The following is a 14133-nucleotide window of genomic DNA, read 5'->3' on the forward strand; positions in this document are numbered from 1 at the left end:
TTCAAAGGGGTAGAGTCAAGATGGTAGCATAGTAGTAACAAAAACCAAAATGCTCTGACTATCCTTCCATACCAATCTTTCAAAAAGGCTCTCCCATGTGAAAGGTAGGAAGAGAGAGTCAATTTTCATGGGATAAGGGGAAACCTGAAGCAAAGTTGCACACAGAGGAGTGCTGGCCAACCAATCCTCCCCATACCACACTGGGTTCTTCAACTGGGCACTACGTTCTGCAATTGGGGATAGGTTGGCTTTGGGATCCCAGGATGGAGACTGCACCAGCAAGGGAGCACCTCAGACCCATCCCATGAAGTCACAGGCCCTGGCATCAGTCCAAGGTGAGGTCCAGCAACACAATACATCTGGCTGGGGCCTTTAAGGCCTCCATTGAGGACTTAAGCCCCAGGGCAATTTAGTCCATCATGCCTAATCCTGCAAGCCAGCAGAGGAGAGACGGAATTGGCAAGAAGTTTGTAGAATTCCCTGTCCACAGGCAAAAAAAAAAAAAAAGACTGGGAATAGAAGCAAACAACATAAAAAGCATGTAATCCTTGAAAACTTAAATGAGTGGAAAAGAACAAAGAAGAGAACCAACAGAGAATGGTGAGATTCAATAAACTATAAGCAAAACTTCAAAAGAAAGTATAGTTTCAATTGACTCGTGGTCATATGTCAAATTACAGAGGGTTATAAAGAGTGAAAGAAGAGGCAGTGAATATAAATAAAAAATAAATAGCATTTTTCTAGGATTTTGATGTAAAAAGTAAGAGAAATATAGAAACATAGCTTAATTAGGATTATAGAATTAATTTGGTTATTTCTGAGGGTAAGGGAAATTTTAGGCAGTAAAAAAAGGAATGAATATTAGAAGAAAAGAGGTTAATAAAAGAGGAAAAATCTTAGAAGAAGGATAGAATCAAGGAGTATAATTCAAGGATTTCATTGTTATCAGGAGTAGAGCTATTTTAAATCTTCTTTAGAGACTGAACTAAAGGAGGAGAGAATCCAGAAAGCAGGAAAATGTTGAGGACTTGTGAGTTGAAAAAGGGAAAATAAATAGCTCGCCAATAATGGTCTTTATTTTCTAAATGAAATATGATATGAAGTTTAATTTGCATCAGTGTTCAAGAGTGAGATATGAGAGTCATAAAAAAAGGAAAATAATATCAGAAGCAGCCAAGGTAAGGAATGGGATAGAAAAGCAACATGAGAGGGTCAAAAGTACTGCCTGGCTAAAGTGAGCACCATTTGTGATTATATGGTATAAACTGGTAGAAAGCCTAATCAGAAGAGTCTTGTGACTTTTGCCCAGCTCCATTCATGAATAAAATTCTGAGGTAGATGTTAAAGTAACCAGGGATTGGGGTTTGACAAGATGTAATCTGCAATAAGACAAAGCAGCAAGTTATTCAAAAGGAGAGCTAAATATCTAGTTACACTGGTTAACTACAGGAGGAAAATTAGGAAAGGAAGAAAGGAAAATCAGTTAAAGAGTGATTGCCAGGCAAGCTGTTGATTGGTATGGGTAAGTCCCAACAAAAATGAAGAATAGGTTTAAGAAGAATGATGCATAGGGAAATTGTGGGCAGTTTAATAAAAGTACAAAATTTTAATTGAAAATAAATGTCTTGGGGTGGCTCAGTAGATTGAGTACCAGACCCGGAGACAGGTACTCAGTTCAGATCTGACCTCAGATACTTCCTAGTTGTGTGACCCTGGGCAAGTAACTTAATCCTCATTGCCTAACCTTTACCACTCTTCTGCCTTGAAACCAATACATAGTATTGATTCTGAGATGGAAGGATTCTAAGAAGAAAATAAACCTCAATATTTGAATTTCAAAAAACCTTTATATTAAGAAAATAAGCAATCCTTCTTCCTTGTCTTGTTCAACCCTACTTCTGTGTTTATGCTATCATAGGTGGAATATCTCCTCTTGTAACCTCGATATTTATGTGTTTTTAAATCCTACCCAAACCCTAAGCACTTTCCTACAAACTCCATAAGGCACGAAATCATCCCTTAATCTTGCCAGTCAGAAATAAACTCTTTCTCACATATCTCTGATTACTTTATTCTCCTCTGCATGTATCTCTTCCTATATTATAAATATATATATATATATATATATATATGTATATATATATATTTCTTTTCCCCCTAATAGACTAGAAATATATTGTGTCTATGACTAGAGATAATTCATGTTTTTTAACTATTTAGGTTTAGAATTGAGGCTTGTACAAAGCAAGAATTTGATAAGTGTTTCATTACATACTAGGGTTGATCCATTTATAATTCCTTTACCCCATGCCAAAAGCACATTTCTGTTTATATGACTTTGAAGACATAAACAATCAGTCCAAAATATAACCTGGGAAATAAGTCATGAGGGGAGAATATATGAGAGTCTGAGCTACAGAAGTGTTTTACGTAGGACAAGGTGAATCAAAATCCAAAGTGTGGCCTAAGAGTAAGGAGAGTATTGTGCTACATGCTGCATTCTATAGACCAGCAGAAGAGACCAAACATGGACTGAAATACTTTGAAATTTATCTTTCCATCTGAGGATAGATTTACATTTTGACATGGCTTGCCTGGAGAGATTGTGATCCACAGACAGCATAAAATTTAACAGGTAATATGAAAGTCTAATACGTGATTATAGCATCACAGTGTCATGAATGGTGACTCAGTTTAGGGCAGTGGGCATCATTTAGGATTACTAGAGAATCTATATCACTATTAGTCTTGAAGAATAGGAAGAGAATCATGTGTTTATGAATAGCTATATCTATATCTATCTATATCTATCTATCTATCTATCTATATCTATATCTATATCTATATATATATATGTATATATATATATATAAGATATGCCTCAGCAAAGGAAGATAGAGGAGCTTTCAAGATAGTCTTGAAAATGGAAAACCTCCATTATCATCTTGGTTCTGATACTCCTTATATAACCATTTGAAAAATCACGTAACTTTTTGAGCTCCAATGTCTTATATATAAAATGGTAATAATACTACCCAAATCGTCTACCTCAAAGATGCCTTATAATAAAAGTAATTCATGATGATGAAGATAATCCACTAAAAGAGGCACAGCTCTTACTATCGCCTTTTTCAAGATAACAACCTTGATCATAGATTCTAAAATCACCTGAGATACAGAAAAGCCTTAAAAGTCATCTACTTCATAGCTTCTTATCCTTTTCTGGATATCATCAGGCACTTTGGTAGTCTGGAAGGCTATGAACCTGTATCTGAGAATCATGTTTTTAAATGTATAAAATCAAATGTGTAAGCTTAAAAAGGACCCAGATTACATTGAAATGCTATCAAGGTTTTTAGGTCCACAAACTTCAGGTTAAAATCCTCTGAACTAGTTCCATCATTTGATTTTTAAAATGAAAAATCTAAGGCAGATAGAGGAACTGTTATTTGCCTACAGTCACACAGTTAATCTGAATCAAGGTAACCTGACAAACAAAACGAGTGTTGACATCATTTGACATCTGTTTCTTTTCTCCATGCAGACACTGGAGAGAACCCTCAAACTTAAAACATGGCGAATGTCACCATGGTGACAGGATTCCTCCTCATGGGCTTTTCTGACATCTGGGAGCTACAAATCTTACATGCCATTCTCTTCTTGCTGATCTACCTGGTGGCTCTAATTGGGAACTTGCTCATCTTCACCCTCATCTCTCTTGATAGGAAACTCCATACTCCTATGTACTTCTTTCTTAAGAATCTGTCCTTTTTAGATCTTTGTCTTATTTCCGTCACAGTCCCCAAATCAATTGCAAACTCCCTGAGTCACGACTGCTCCATCTCTTTCTTGGGGTGTGTTTCACAGCTCTTTTTAATGATGTTGTTTGCTGCATCAGAACTTTTTCTCCTAACAGCAATGTCCTATGACCGTTATGTAGCCATCTGCCTGCCCTTACACTATGAAGTCCTCATGAACAGTGATATTTGTATGAAAATAGCAGCTGCTTCTTGGCTCGGTGGAGGCTTTTGGGGGGCTCTGTACTCAGTTACCACATTCACTTTGCCATTCTGTGGCTCAAAGGAGATTCACCAGTTCTTCTGTGATGTCCCTTCCTTACTCAGGATCTCCTGCTCTCATTCACACCTCGCAGTTGATGTTACTATGGCTCTTGGATTCGGTTTAGGGATTTTCTGCTCTATTTGTATCACAGTCTCTTACAGTCACATTGTCTCAACTGTGCTGAAGATTCCAACCACAGAAGGAAGGTCAAAAGCCTTCTCAACTTGCTTGCCCCACCTTATAATTCTCATGGTTTTTATCACAACTGGTGCCATTGCTTATCTAAAGCCACCTCAGGAATCTGACTCAGTTATTGACCTGTTGTTGTCCATGTTCTATACAGTAGTTCCTCCAACTATGAACCCTATTATTTATAGCCTGAGAAACAAGGATATGAAAGCTGCTCTCAGGAAACTCATTGCCTGGAAATATTTCTCGAAGGGATCAATACCAAAGTCTTTTCCATGATCATATTCCCATACATATAGGTTCACATTTATGCATGTTCATATATACATGGATAACCATATATGTTATGCTTCATATGTATACATATTTATGTGCATGTATATGAGTATATATATTGATATGTCAATTCTTTTTACATATTTATTGACTTAGATTCCTCTCTTCTCTGTTCATGTCAAGCTTACTAATTTTAAAAATGTTGACTTCCAGAAGGTATAGAGCAGTGATGGCAAACCTATGGCATGGGTGCCAAAGATGGCACAAAGAATGCTCTCTGGGCACTTGACCACCCTTCCCCCCATCAAAATTCATTACTAGAAAGGCAGAGGGACTTGGGCAGAGCTGCTCCCCTCCCCCTTTCTACTGTGCCTGACAACATTTTTCCACATCCCCCACTTCTCTGCCCAGCAGCCCAATGGGAGCACACAGTGGGTAAAGTGGGCAGCTCACAGGCAGCAGAGCTGAAGGAAAGCTTGAGCTACTACCCTCCCCATCTCTACACTCCCTGAGGACATTCCTCACATCACCTGCCCCTCTACCCAGCAGTCCAATGGGAGTGCTTCCTCCCTCCCCTGTGTGGCATAAGGGCTGGGGATCACAGTACATGGTCTCTGGGGAGGGGCATGGTACTCAGTCTAGGGGATGGGGTAGAGGTGAGTCCCAGCACTCCATCTCTAAAAGGTTCACCATCATTGGTTTAGAGCAACATAACAATATTATTGTTTAAATAATTGTTAAATTAATCTCTTGAAATAAATAACCATTCCAGTCATAAATTCAAGAAGCCATTGCCTTTCTGGGGAAAAGTATACTTATTTGAAAATAATGTATTTGAAGGTGTTCTTTACTGATTTATGTCAACTGTTTACTTATTATCTAACTGCATGGGATAATAAAATATATTATTTGACTTGAAAACAGATGAAGTAATGCCACAACTTACTATAAAGCATCAAAAGTGTTTTACATGTTGATTTTGCTTTAGAGTTTTTTAAAGTGGTTTCACAATTCAGTATTAGATTACCACAATAACAACAAAGAGTACTTAGGAAAAGTATTACTACTCCCACATTTTATTTAAGGAATCTAAATTTTTTCAAGGTCAATAGCAAGAGATGGTATTCAGATTCAAATGCTTCATCTGTTTTTAAGTTTTTTAAGTTTTAAGTTTTCTACTATTCCATATAAATAGTTATTAGTAAATAGTTGACATAAAATAAGAGGGTTTTCAAATTCATTATTTTCAAATAAGTAGCTTTCTTTAAAAAAAATCATTATTTTCAAATAAGTAGCTTTCTTTAAAAAAAAAAACAGTGGCCTCTTGATTTTAAATTCAGATTTAGAACATATTCACAGATATCCAGAGGTGGGAGGGATGGCAAATTTCATTCCTCTATGCTAACCTGTACCTGAATTCCCTCTTTAATGGTTATCCCACACATTTCCATGTGACTATTTTAAGTGAAGTAGAAAAACTTCATGTAAGGGGAACCTACTCCACATTTGCAGGTTTTTGATTGTTCAGATATTTTCCTCACATTAAGTCAAATATTGCCTCTGTATTTTTTGCTTATTGCTCCTAGGAGGAGGAGGGTTCACACCATTCCTAAGCTATTTTAATGGCACTCCTTATCTAAGCTTTGTATTACCAAAAAAAAAAATTACATTAAACAAAAGCTAATGGTGTGGAGAAAATAACCACTAGTAAAAATAGCCATGGATTCAGCAGTAGCTTTCTAATAACTGCAATATCCAAAATACCAAAGTAAGTATTGGAAAATGGAAACCATAGATAAATCCTTTTCTCTTAATCAATTAAAACACTAGCAAGACCAAGCAATGGGAAACCTGGCAAAGATAAGGAAGATCGAAAAGTATTCTCAAACCAGACAGATGTTTAAAATAAATAATTAAATCTGTAATACTGCGCTCCCTTGAATGGATACACCAAAACAGGCAAATGAAGTAACGATGAGAACCAGTTCATATGGGGTACTCCATAATCTAAGCCCATAATGTGTCCCTCATTTAGAAGAAGAGGATAAAAGTAACTGTATACTTAGCTCTCATTGTCAATTTGAGAGCTACTTACCTTGAGACACTATTTATTCTTCAATTAACTTCAGTAGGATTCCTAGAGTGTGGTATTGGTTTTTCCTCTCACTTTCCTGATGAGGCTTCCTGCTTGGCATAATAAATTGCTATATAAATAATGATTAAGCATCAGATATTAGTAACCTCCCTTTCCTCCAATTATAAATCACTGCCTAAAAGCACATGTTAACTTGAATTCATCAGGAGCAACTAGAGGATCCCTTATATTATTGCAGTCATAGTCCTTTCTCCCTAGGAGCTCATCTTTAAATAAAGGGATATGATCAATAACAGAATTCACATAAAAGGTAAATGGAAAGGCCTAGTGATTCTTAGGTTACAACAGCAATACAAGTGGCAAGATACCTTCTTTTTAATTTTATTTCCATTGATAAGTCCTATATCCACTTCTGGCATCACACTATTTGACAGTGCAGAGATTTGTTTTGTTTTACTGGATCATCAGGAGATGTGACTACTGAAAAAATACCTGTTTAAGGAGATATCAGGTTTGCCATCCACCAGGTAGTTCTCTGGATAGCAGCTATAGAGCCTAGCCTAGAAATGGACATTGTCTAGTGTGACACTATTTCTAGAAAAATTGAACTCAAAGTCAAAGACCACCTATATCCAAGTTTGAGAGGAAGTATTAATTGATGGAGGGGTGGTGTTTTGACTTGTCTGATACATGAAGTCCATCTTTCCCGCAGATTTGATTTCTTTTCTCCACATACAAAGTTATCTCTAGTTCAGGTTTTCATCACCTTTTACTGCAGATTACTGCAATAGTTTCCTCCCAGGCTTCCCTGACTCAAGTCTCTCTTTACTCTAGAACATTATACACACTACTGACAAAATATTTTTACTTAGGGGCAAATCTGACCATGTTACTGTCTGAATTAAGAACTCTATTAGCTTACTATCATCTCAAGAACAAGATATAAACTCCTCTTTTTAGCTTTTAAAGCACTTTATGATTTATCCCCACTATTTCCAATCTTTCTAGTCTTTTTGGACATTACTCTTCTTCCTACATGCTCTGATCTACTAAGCTAGTCTTCTCTCTGTCCTTCAGATCTAACACTTAATCACCATTCTCCTTGCCTTAGCACTAAGTACTTGACATCTCTGTCTTTAGAACATGTTTCTTGAGAGTAGGGATTGTTTCATTCTTTTTACTTACATACTTACAGCTGAGATGTTTACCTAGTACACAGTAAGTCCACAATAAATGCTTGCTGAGTAATTGATTGATCTTCATCTTTTCTCCTGTCTTCTAACGTACCTGAATTTTGATGTTCTTCTTTGTAGGATGTAGTCAAATGTGTTCTTTTCTTATTCCCCATAAACAACCTGACCTTGAGGTTTCTGAAATACCAAGTTTCTTCCCATCGCCTATCCAATTTGTCATTATTTCTTTTGCAGTCCTTCAATTTTCCCTTTCTCATAAAAGCCCTTAAGGATTAAAAGTAAGGATTCTCATCATCTTTACTATTTAAAGTATTATTCTAGGTACACAAGCAAAAAAACATGAAAAATAAAACTTTAGATTATTTATAAGAGGATAGAAAAATATCAATATGGTTTCCCTAAAGAAGTTATTTAAATCCAATAAATCAAGATAAATATATACCTTGAATAAGGTAGTAGGAAATAAAGAATACTCCTAGAAAACATCAATATTTTATTTGAAACTAACATAAAAACTACTTAATATGGGCTTAAGGGAAATGAGATCAATAGAAAAGATTTTTTTCAAATGTGTTATCTCTTTATATTAATTTCCCCATTCAGTTTTCTACCAAAGCCACACAGTTCATGCTCAGATAGTTACAAATGTGGTTAGAAAGGGCCAGATTCCAAAATCAGTTTCTGGAGAGGCAGAGCCAAAAAGGTCAGAAAGAAACATTCTTCCACCATCCAAGACAATGTAGAAGGTCAGAAAAAGAGATATGTGACACAAGGAAGAGGTTTCCTGGGAGCCTATGTGGATAAAACATCAGTGGTGTGACCAGATGGTGATTACAGAAGGAGTTTGGGGAGTTCTCAAGCCAGAGATGGTAAGTTTCAAAAGAAACTACAGGATACCCCTTATTGACTCATAGAACTAGCACTGAAAACAGCTTCACAAAAGACCAGAAGTTTAATACTGTGCTCCCTACACTATATAAGAATAGCATGACTTAAACACAATCTTAAAAGTTACAAAATATACAGGAAAAATGTGCAAAGGGCCTTCCCATAATAAGTTACTATGGTAAGAGAGAACATCAAAGCACAAATTTGGAAAAAGTCAACAAAGTCAAAACAGCTATATCTAAAGATTCAAAGAAAAATATGAATTAATGTTAGACCCAAAAATAATTCAGGAAGAGCTGGAAAAATGACTTAACAATCAAATAAAAGAGGTAGAGGGAAAATTGGGGAAATAAATGAGAATAATTTGAGAAAATAACAAAAAGAACATCAAAAGCTTGATAAAATAAGTACAAAAATATACTGAAGAAAATAACATCTTAAAAAATAGAATTTTCCAAATAGTAAAAGATGCATGAAAATCCACTTAACAGAAGAATGTCTTAAAAAGGAAAATTAGCCAAATGGGTAAAAAGCAACAAAAAGTTCACTGAAGAAAAGAATTTCATAAGAAGTAGAATTGTCCAAATAGAAAAAAAAAACATGCAAAAGCTCATAAAGAAAATAATTCCTTAAAAATTAGAATTGGAAAAGTGGAAGATAATGACTTCATGAGACAATAAGTATCAATAAAACAAAATAAAAATAAAGGAAAAAATAGAAGAAAATCTGAAATAATTTGGTGGAAAAACAACTGACATGAAAAATAGATCCAGGAGAGAAAAATTAAGAACTATTGTACTACTTGAAAACCATTAAAAAAGAGCCTAGATATCATCTTTCAAACAATTATCAAGGAAATATGTAATAATAACCTGGAATCAGAGGGTAAAATAGATTCCAAAATGAGGCTTTCCCCCCACCCCAAGAATATTATTGCCAAATTCCAGAACTCCCAGGTCATGGAGAAAATATCATGATTGGCCCGAAATAAATCATTCCAATGCCATAGCAGCAAAATTGAAATAATACAAGATTTAGTAACTTCCATAATAAAGGATCAGAGGGTTTCAAAAATGATATTGTAAAAGACAACAGAGCTAAAAAAAATTACAACCAAGTTGACGCCTACCCTTCAAAAAACTGGATTTAATTGTCAGGGAAAAGAAAATATTTAGTGAAATAGAAGACTTTCAAATTTTCCTGAAGAAAAGGCCAGAAATAAATTTTTAAAATTTACTTTCAAATACAAGATTCAGGAGAAATTTTAAAAAGTAAACATGAAAGAGAAATCCAAAGGGAATCAATAAGGTTAAAATGTTTATATTCCTATATGGTAAGGTGATCATTATAATTACTAAGAACCTTATTAGGGAAGGAAGAAAAGTCATAAATTGTTTTTATATATAATTGAGAAAAAATAAATTTTAATAAAAAATTCATTGTGAAAAATAAAATTTCTAGACTCTCAAAGGATACAATGAAAAAATAGCAAATGAAGGTATCAATACTAGATATAAAAATTACAATACCCAAATAAGTTGATACTTGTTAAGAAAAAAGAACTGAACAGCAGAAAAGTTTACGTACCTGATAAACTGAAGCAAATGAACCCAATTCCATGGTGCAATTTTGCTTTTCTTTTGACTACATGTGATTGTAACAGGGGAATTGTTTTCCTTTCTTTTTCAGCTGTGGAAATAGAAGAAATGGAAGTGAGAAAAGGGAAGATTTTTGCTTACTAAAAAATAAAGATTTAATTTTAAAGGAAATTCAAACTTAGGAAAAACATGGAAAGTTAATTATATCTCAGCAACTGAAAGGGGCTGAATTATGATCAAATGAAAAGGTAATTATCTCTTCAGAAAGCTGCTATTTTTTTAAGATCTATTTATTTGTTTGAGACATTTAAATATCCAGTTAAATCCCTCCCTTTCTCTCCTGTCCCATTAGAGAAAGTATCATTTAACAAAAAGATATATATATATATATATACATATATATATATATATATATATATATAACTATGTCTTGGTTATTTATTATCAGTTCTTCTCTCGAGGTGGACATATACAAATCATTCTTCAAAAAATAATTCTGGCAGATGCAATGTTCTATTGGTTCTCCTCATTTCACTTTTCATAATTTCATGTAGATCTTTCCATATTTTTCCAAAATTATCCTGCTTGTTATTTCTTATGGCACATTAGTATTCCATCACAATCATATGATACAGTGTGTTAATTCATTCCCCAATTGATGGGCAATACTCCAATTTTCAGTTTTTTGCCACCACAAAGAGGGCTGCTATATTTTAGAACATATTAGGTTCTTTTCTTTTTGCCCTGATCACCTTAGAAAATAAACCTAGTAGTGATGTAGCTGGGTCAAAAGGTATACACAGATTTATAACTATTTGTGCATAATTCTAGATTGCTCTCCATAGTTGAATCAGTTCACAGTTCCACTAAGAGTGTATAAACATCCCTATTTTTGACTTTGTGGTATATTTATTCTGTTTCATTGACATGATTTTCTATTTTTTAGCCAGTGCCAAAAAGTTTTGATAATTACTGCTTTATAATATAGTTTGAAATCTGGAACTGTTAGACTTTCTTCTTTAATATTTTTTTCACTATATCCTTTGATATTCTTGATCTTTTATTTTTTTCAAATTAATTTTGCTATTATTTTTTAAATAATGATGTTTAGGGTAATTTAATTGGGATGGCATGGAAAAAGTAGATTATATAGGATTGTTATTTAAATTTTATTGCCTCTGTCCATCCACCCATGAACAATTAATATTTCTCTGATGATTTAAGTCTGACTTTATTTAAATAAAAAGTCTGACTTTATTTAAATAAAAATAATAATTATGTGCACGTAGTTTCTGGATTTGTTTTGACAGATATGCTTCCTTGATATTTTATTAAATTTGTAGTTATTTTAACTCGATTACCTCTTACTATCTCTTCTCACAGGATGTTGTTAGTAATATATGGAAATGCTGATGATTTATATAAGTTTATTTTATATGTTGCTATTTTAATAAAATTATAGTTTCAATAAATTTTTAGTAGAATCTCTCTATATTTCATATATATGGCACCATATCATCTGCTAAAAGAAATAGTTTTATTACCTCTTAGCCCATTCTAATAACTGCAATTTCTTTTTCTCTTATAATTCAAAAGATAAATCCCTTTGTATATATCCTTTCTCAAGTGTTTTTAATAGGAATGAATGTTGTGTTTTGTCAAAAGATTTTTTGTATCTATTGATATAATCTTATAATTTTGTTTACTTTTTCTGTTAATGTATTATTGTTTTCTCTTATGCTAAACTATCCCTGTATACTGTCATAATTCCTGTTTGGTCATAATGTATAATCTTGGTGATATATTGTTTTAATCTCCTGGTCAATATTTTATTTAAAACATTTGCATTCATATTCATTAATGAAATTGCTCTATAATTTTTTTCTCAAAGAACTGTGGGAGTAAAAATACAGACGAAAAACATACGATTGATCACCTGGTTCGATGGGGATATGATTGAGGATGCTGACTTTAAATGATCACTCTGTTGCAAATAGTAATAATATGGAAATGGTTTTTGAACAATGACACATGAAAAACCCAGTAGAATTGCTCCTTAGCTCCGAGAGGGGGAGGAGGAGGGGAGGGAAAGAACATGAATCATGGAAACATGGAAAAATATTCTTAAATATATAAATGAATGAATGAATGAATGAAATTTATTGGAAATAACAAAAATATTAATAGTTTTCTTTCCCTGTTTTGGCTCTTCCAAGTTTAGGTGTCAGAATCATCTTTGTTTCATAAAAGAATTTCATAAGATTTTTCCTTATAAATTATCCTAAATGTTTTATTTTATAATCTTATTATATAAGACCTCTTCCCAAGTAGCCCTGTCCCTGGCTAGAATCTTCCTTTTGTGTCCATTGTAAAGCATCAGCCTCTCCCTGATAATCCAGTCCTGGACTCCTCATTTCCTGGTAGCCATTGTAAAGCTAATCAATCATATTTCCCTGTCCTCAGTTTCCCAAAAGGTATATAAGACCTCTATTCTTTGTAAAATCATCGTTTGTAGTGTGTTCTCCCAGTGACACTATTCCCAGAGCCCCAGAGCTTTGGCTCTGTGTGGTATTTAGCACTTGGCTCTGTGTGGTGGCCAATTATTAAGGACTTTGTCTCTTATCCTGATTAAAGATTTGGTTTTTATGACTACTTTAGTGGTTCTGTCTTTTTTCCAAATTGACAATACACACAAAACACAAAGATACACAGAGCTTGACAAAGAAATATAAAGCTGATACTAAAAACTTAATAGGGAAATAGGCATAAATATCAAAAGTAAGGAAATTAAAGAATGTTGAAATTAAGAAATATGAACTGATATGAATGATATGAACTACTAGGGTAAGGTCCCCCTACTCAACAAAAACTACTTGGGAATCCATTCCTATTGAAAACACTGAAAAGTATAGGAATAGAAGGACCTTTCCTAAAAANTGCAACTACCAACAATTTGGAAATTGGTCTTGATCAAGGACACATGACAAAACTAGTGTAAATGCGCATCGGCCATGGGTGGGGGGAGTGTGGGGGGGGGGTGAAGGGGAAAGGAGGAGCATGAATCATGTAACCATGTTAAAAATGAATATTAATAAATATTTAAAAAATGAATAATATGGAAATAGGTATTAAGTGATAATACATTTTTAACTCAGTGGAATTGCTTGTCAGCTGGGGCAGGGGGTGGGGAGGGGAGGGAAAGTATATGAATCATGTAACCATGGAAAAATACTTAAATAAAATTTTAAAATACAGGGAAAAAAAACTACTTGGGAAAACTGGAAAGCTGTCTGGTAGAAATTAATTTAATATACACTATTCACTATTCACAACACAAATACAGTTTCTTATACAATTGTGTGGAATGAGAAATTAATGTGTTATTCTCAAGTTATTAAGAGTTATTAATATCTTGAAGCTGGTGTCTCCCTCACACACCCCCATCCATTTCTCTTAAGCTCTCTTCAAGACAAGATTACCCCACCATTATTCTCTTTGTAGGACAAAGTGTTTTGGGTTGAGTCTTTTGAGTTTGTTTGGGAACTTGCCTGGAGCAGGTGCACCAGACTGATCTGATCAAATCTTAAGTATCAAATCTTAAGTACCTTTTTTGTCTTAGAAGTCTCTCCTATTATATGGAGGTTTTTTTCCAGGAAGTCAAGCCCAATGGCTGGACTGATCCTCAGCATCAGCCCCTCCCAGAAAATCTAGGCCTAAAATCCTTCTCTTTGTATCTGTCTCCAACTTCCTGATCATTTCTTGAAATATTAATTTGTTTGACTATACCCACTGGGGGAGGCAGAGTCAAGATGGCCACTTAGAAGCAGGGAAA

The 14133-nt window shown here is 34.2% G+C and overlaps 1 protein-coding gene across 1 annotated transcript; it reads left to right on the forward strand.

The window, feature by feature from the left end:
• Positions 1-3573: 3573 nt before the first annotated feature.
• On the forward strand, positions 3574-4530 carry LOC123246500 (olfactory receptor 14A2-like). Its single transcript, XM_044675375.1, has one exon. It carries the CDS (start codon positions 3574-3576, stop codon positions 4528-4530), a length of 957 nt encoding a protein of 318 aa, XP_044531310.1.
• The last annotated feature ends 9603 nt before the right edge of the window (positions 4531-14133 follow it).

This window comes from Gracilinanus agilis, chromosome 4 (genome assembly GCF_016433145.1).
Source record: "Gracilinanus agilis isolate LMUSP501 chromosome 4, AgileGrace, whole genome shotgun sequence".
NCBI classification, from domain to species: domain Eukaryota; kingdom Metazoa; phylum Chordata; class Mammalia; order Didelphimorphia; family Didelphidae; genus Gracilinanus; species Gracilinanus agilis.

Excerpts from the sequence above, each read along its gene's own strand:
- LOC123246500 (XM_044675375.1), top strand. The coding sequence starts at position 3,574 with ATGGCGAATGTCACCATGGTGACAGGATTCCTCCTCATGGGCTTTTCT.